The 6,584-nt window shown below is 38.6% G+C and overlaps 1 protein-coding gene across 7 annotated transcripts in view; it reads left to right on the forward strand.

Moving 5' to 3' along the window:
- The window catches only part of LOC128688673 (protein AAR2 homolog), a 29,238-nt gene extending 25,856 nt beyond the window's left edge, over window positions 1–3,382 (forward strand). For all 7 annotated transcript variants that reach the window (XM_053776630.2, XM_053776629.1, XM_053776627.1 and 4 more), the window contains exon 7: window positions 2,947–3,382. In XM_053776630.2, the coding sequence (XP_053632605.1) occupies window positions 2,947–3,201 (255 nt within the window). In that variant the 3' untranslated portion in view covers window positions 3,202–3,382. The remainder of the gene's footprint in view (window positions 1–2,946) is intronic.
- Window positions 3,383–6,584: the final 3,202 nt, after the last annotated feature.

A 6,584-nucleotide genomic window follows, 5' to 3' on the forward strand; every position in this document is an offset into this window, starting at 1 on the left:
CCCAAAAAAAGAAAACACATTCACCATTATTCATGCAATAGTTGTCTTGCCAGAAGTATGCAGATATGTATCACATTTCTAGTGATCCTCTGAAATATGACATCCTCACATCTACCTCAGAGTGTACACACTGTACTCTCTGAATCCCTTTTTTTTTTTTTTTAACAAAAAATAAAATTTTTCACTAACTCTGATGTTGATTTTACATCATCTCTAACCATCAACTTCACTAACACTTATCCTTTACTGCTTAACCCTTAAACGGTCCAAACGTATATATACGTTTTTTCGACATTTGAAAGTATGTAAAAAAATGTACATCATCATTTTTTTTTTTACATTTGAAAATGTGTAAAAAAAACTTTTATCTACATTTTTTTTTTTGTTATATTTGAAAATATGTAAAAAAAACATAGATCTACTTTTGGAGCACTGTGGATTTGAACGTCGATCTATTTGGACCGTTTAAGGGTTAAACTAACCCTGTGCTATATGACCCATTTGGATTTGGTGCTTGTTTCAGAATATAGTATAGCAAGAATAATACTATCCTGTATTATTCTTATAATCATGGGGAAGCACTATTTTTAGATTAATGGAGTATGGGAGAAGGGGGAGGAGTGCTAAACCTGTAGGGGTTGTATAACACCTAAGACAATGGGAGGCAATTAGGATTGATCCAAGGAAGAGAAGTCTGGTTCCTTGGATCAAGAGCCCTTGTCAGCATCAAGGCACATTCCATATGGGGTATTGGTTACACAACACCTGAGGAATGGGAGGTAATCAGATATGATCCAAGAGAGGGAAAGGCAACTCTAATTTCTTAGATCAAGAGCCCTTCACCAGCATGAAGGCAACCCCCCTGAAGGGAAAAAATTGGCTTGTAGAAATCCACACTGCAGATTACTAATACATTACATGAAGACACTTGATACCATATGTTTATATCAAAGAATTACATTTATCATTACAGTATTACATTCATGGAGGGACACACTATGCCTGTATGGGACATATAGCACCTGGGGAAATGGAAGGAAATCAGTTTCAATCCAAGGGAGAATTGTCCTACCTTATCTCCCAAAACATACTCAACCCCTGCCAATTTGGATTCAGGCCTAATAAAAATACTAATGATGCTATTATACACATGCTAGAACATATATACACTGCAATAGAGAAAAAAGAAGTCCCACTGGGGATCTTCATTGACTTACGTAAAGCTTTTGATACAGTTGACCATGACTTGCTCCACGTAAAATTATCACACTATGGTATAAGAGGGCACTCCCTCAACTACCTCAAGTCATACCTCAGCAACAGAAGCCAATATGTGTACGCAAATGGGGCAAACTCTTCTGCACAACCAATTACAGTTGGTGTCCCACAGGGAAGTGTCCTTGGCCCTCTTCTCTTTCTCCTATACATAAATGACCTACCAAATGCTTCTCAATTACTCAAACCCACACTATTTGCTGATGACACAACATACGTCTTCTCCCACCCGAGCCCAGTCACGCTAGCCAATACTGTAAATACCGAATTACAGAAAATATCTACCTGGATGAGTACTAACAAACTTACACTAAACATTGACAAAACCTACTTCATTCAGTTTGGTAACAGAGCTACAGATGTCCCTCTTAACATAATGATAAACGGATCACCTATCACAAAGCTAACAGAGGGAAAATTCTTAGGAATCCACCTTGATAATAGACTCAAATTTCATACACATATACAACAAATTTCTAAGAAAATTTCCAAGACTGTAGGCATACTATCGAAGATACGGTACTATGCTCCACAGTCAGCCCTCCTGGCCCTATATCACTCTCTTATTTACCCCTATCTCACCTATGGAATTTGTGCATGGGGCTCAACAACAAGTAACCATCTCAGACCACTAATTACCCAACAAAAGGCTGCAGTTAGAATGATAACAAATTCTCACTACAGGCAGCACACTCCACCAATATTCAATACACTCAACCTACTCACCATACAAAACATCCATACTTATTACTGCACCTATTACATACATAGAACACTCAACTCTGATATTAACCCTCCCCTCAAACATCTCCTTGCCAACCTCAACAGAACACATGACCATAACACAAGGCACAGATCACTCTTTGATATTCCTCGTGTCCATCTCACGCTATGCAAAAACTCAATGCACATAAAAGGCCCTAAAATCTGGAATTCATTACCTGTAAATATAAAAGAAACACTACCTGTTTATAAATTCAAGTCTCTTCTCAAAGATCACTTACTCACCCAAAACCAAATAAATACTGAATAACTGAACCTTATAAATTGTATATCTTAAATGTTTCTCACAATTATATCACATAAATGTTAAACCTAAAACCCAATCTAACTTTATTATTTTTTAAATTCACTACCTAACAGAATACTCCATTCTACTGAATTTACAACAATGCATGCAACCATATGACCTGTCTTTGTAATACTCACTTGTGCTTTATAGTAATCAGTTTACATTAATGTTTTTCACTGATTTCATCATTGCTTAGTTAATCTTAAGTTAATTTTAAGCCAGCCTGTAATGCTATGCATAGTATAAGTGGCTTTGGCATGCTGCTCTTATCTGTATTTTTTTTGTACCTCTGTAAGTGTGCTCAAATTATAAATAAATAAATAAATAATTGAATCAAGGAAAGGGGGAGGTAAGAATGAGTGAGAAAGGTAAAAAATTTATCAATAAGGGTACTAAGGAAAAGGAAAAATATGCTTTTGAACTGAAATGCTCACTCAATCAAATACACTCTGATCATCTTTTTCTATGGTTCTCTATGGCTTTTGTGCCTCCCTTCATGAATGTAAATAATTTTCTCAGTTATGGTGCCAGTTTGATTTTTGGTGCTTTTTTTGCATTGTTCCAATATATATTTTTCTAATCAGTGTTTACATTGGCAGGTCCCAGAAGATTTGTTTGTTGATATTGTTGAGAGCAACAATTTCTTGGCAGCTGCATTGAGATCCTTGTTTGCTAATGTTAATGACAATGCTGTATCCCTCCCAGCAACATTAGTAAAAAAGGCTCACCGGTTTAAAGCCCACATAACTAGTAAGTTTAAGTGGGATCTCAATTTAGAGGATGATGGAGAAGATGCTCCAGTCATTGTGGAAACAGAGGAAGATTCTCCAGTCATTGTCGAGCTGAAGACTTAATAGCAAATGAAAAAGCTGAACTTGGAGCACTACCAATGTTCCAACTTGATCATAGCAGCATTACAAAAATTTAAGTACAGTACTTTAATACAAAGGTTTATAAATGCTTTAAATTTATATGTAACGGAATACAGTAAAAAACTGTACTTATTCTGAGAAGTCATTAAAGCAGTAAATATTATGTTTGTGGTTTACTTGTAACACTTAAAATAATTTGTTTACACATTCAGTTCCCTATATTTTGTCTGCAGACTTTACTGTAAGTTAATATTGCATTACCTATTGTTCTTGAGGACGGTTTGTCGTTTTTCCCTATTTTTACTTTAATTTGTTTTTGTTTGGCATCTAGGATTCTGTCTATGTGAGGGAAAAGTTCAACAGATAGGAGTAGCGAGCGAGTATATGGTAACGATAGTTTGATTGCCAGGTGGTTTTTATGTAGTTAGTTGATGGGGTATATCAGGGAGATAAGATGTTTTCTAACAGTAGTTTTGAAGGTGATGAATGTGTCTGCTGTTCTAGAGTTTTCAGGTAGGGTGTTCCAGATTTTAGGGCCTTTGACATACATTGAGTTTTTGTAAAGGTTTAGTCGGACACGGGGAATGTCGTAGAGATGTTTGTGTCTGGTGTTATGCCTGTGGGTCCTGTCACAACTATCAAGAAAGCATTTTAGGTCAAGGTTAATATTGGAATTTAAGGTCCTGTATATGTAGATTGCACAGTAGTAAGTGTGGATGTTCTGAACAGGGAGTAAGTTTAGATCTATGAAGAGTGGGGGGGGGTGTTGCCAGGGATGGGAATTAGTGATTATTCTTATTGCAGCTTTTTGTTGAGTTATAATTGGCTTTAGGTGTATTGCTGTAGTTGATCCCCAAGCACAAATAGCATAGGTGAGGTATGGATAAATGAGTGAATGGTATATTGTGAGAAGGGCATTTTGCAGCACATAGTATCATATCTTGGAGAGGATCCCAACTGTTTTGGATACATTTTTTTGATATGTGTTGGATATGGTTGCTGAAATTCAGGTTGTTGTCGAGGTATAGGCCTAGGAATTTGCCCTCATTATGTCTGGCAATTTGAGTGCTGTCGATCTTAATGTTAAGTTGCGCAGCACCTGCTCTGCTACCAAACATAATAGAGTAGGTCTTGTCAGTGTTAAGTGTAAGTTTATTGGCTGTCATCCAAGTTCATATTTTGAGCAGCTCCTCATTAACAAAGGTGTTGAGGGTGGCAAGATTAGGGCGAGAGATGACATAAGTTGTGTCGTCAGCAAAGAGAATGGGTTTCAGGTGTTGGGATACGTTTGGAAGATCATTGATGTAAATGAGGAAGAGCAGGGGTCCAAGGACACTTCCCTGTGGAACTCCAGTATCAAGTGGCCATGTTGATGATGCTGTGTCTTTAATGGTGACATACTGATACCTATTAGTAAGGTAGGATTTGAAATATGCAAGCGCATGGCCTCTTATACCATAATGGTCAAGTTTGCGGAGTAGGATGCCATGGTCTACTGTGTCAAAAGCTTTTCTTAAGTCAATAAAAATTCCTATCAGATATTCCTTATTTTCCAATGCTGAGTAAAGCAGATCTAGCATTTTTACAATTGCATCATTAATGCTTTTATTTTTCCTGAATCCAAATTGGGAGGGGTTGAGTATGTTTTGTGCCATTATAAATGAATACAGTCTCCTGTGCACGAGTTTCTCGAAGATTTTGGATAGCAATAGTAAGTTTGATATTGGCCTATAGTTGGTTACATCTGTAGGGTCGCCACCTTTATGTATTGATGTAACCCTTGCTGTCTTGAGTAGTTTCGGGAAGGTGCTAGTTTCTAGTGACTTGTTAAAAAGTAATGAAATAGCATGCGAAAGGACATGGGCCGCTCGCTTGTACAATAATGGTGGGACATGAGACAGGCTCCCTGAGTTATTTTTAAGTGACTTTATAATCTCAGTGACTTTGGTGGGTTCAGTTGGAACAAGATAGAAGGAATTTGGGAAATTCCCATCTAGATAGTCCCCAGCATGGGCATTGGTATGTGGGATTTTACTGGCAAGATTAGATCCTATGGTTGAGAAGAAGTCGTTTATCTTGTTAGCTGTTTCAGTGGGATGCAGTGGTGTTTCATTAGGTTTAGTTAGTGATGAGAGTATCAAATGATTTAGATAAAGAAAAATTGGATATCAGATTGGGGAGGAGGAGTATGGAAGAAGTGAATGTTTTCAGATACTTGGGAGTTGACGTGTCGGCAGATGGATTTATGAAGGATGAGGTTAATCATAGAATTGATAAGGAAAAAAGGTGAGTGGTGCATTGAGGTATATATTTTTATTATATTTATTATCACACCGGCCGATTCCCACCAAGGCAGGGTGGCCCGAAAAAGAAAAACTTTCACCATCATTCACTCCATCACTGTCTTGCCAGAAGGGTGCTTTACACTACAGTTTTTAAACTGCAACATTAACACCCCTCCTTCAGAGTGCAGGCACTGTACTTCCCATCTCCAGGACTCAAGTCCGGCCTGCCGGTTTCCCTGAATCCCTTCATAAATGTTACTTTGCTCACACTCCAACAGCACGTCAAGTATTAAAAACCATTTGTCTCCATTCACTCCTATCAAACACGCTCACGCATGCCTGCTGGAAGTCCAAGCCCCTCGCACACAAAACCTCCTTTACCCCCTCCCTCCAACCCTTCCTAGGCCGACCCCTACCCCGCCTTCCTTCCACTACAGACTGATACACTCTTGAAGTCAGGTATATGTGGAGGCAAAAAATGTTATCTATGGAGGCAAAGAAGGGAATGTATGAAAGTATAGTAGTACCAACACTCTTATATGGGTGTGAAGCTTGGGTTGTAAATGCTGCAGCAAGGAGGCGGTTGGAGGCAGTGGAGATGTCCTGTCTAAGAGCAGTGTGTGGTGTAAATATTATGCAGAAAATTCAGAGTGTGGAAATTAGGAGAAGGTGTGGAGTTAATAAAAGTATTAGTCAGAGGGCTGAAGAGGGTTTGTTGAGGTGGTTTGGTCATTTAGAGAGAATGGATCAAAGTAGAATGATATGGAGAGCGTATAAATCTGTAGGGGAAGGAAGGCAGGGTAGGGATCGTCCTCGAAAAGGCTGGAGGGAGGGGGTAAAGGAGGTGTTGTGGGCGAGGGGTTTGGACTTCCAGCAAGCGTGCGTGAGCGTGTTAGATAGGAGTGAATGGAGACAAATGGTATTTGGGACCTGACGATCTGTTGGAGTGTGAGCAGGGTAATATTTAGTGAAGGGATTCAGGGAAATTGGTTATTTTATATAACCGGACTTGAGTCCTGGAAATGGGAAGTACAATGCCTGCATTCTAAAGGAGGAGTTTGGGATATTGGCAGTTTGGAG

The sequence above is a fragment of the Cherax quadricarinatus genome, chromosome 13 (assembly GCF_038502225.1).
Source record: "Cherax quadricarinatus isolate ZL_2023a chromosome 13, ASM3850222v1, whole genome shotgun sequence".
In the NCBI taxonomy this organism is placed as follows: Eukaryota; Metazoa; Arthropoda; class Malacostraca; order Decapoda; family Parastacidae; genus Cherax; species Cherax quadricarinatus.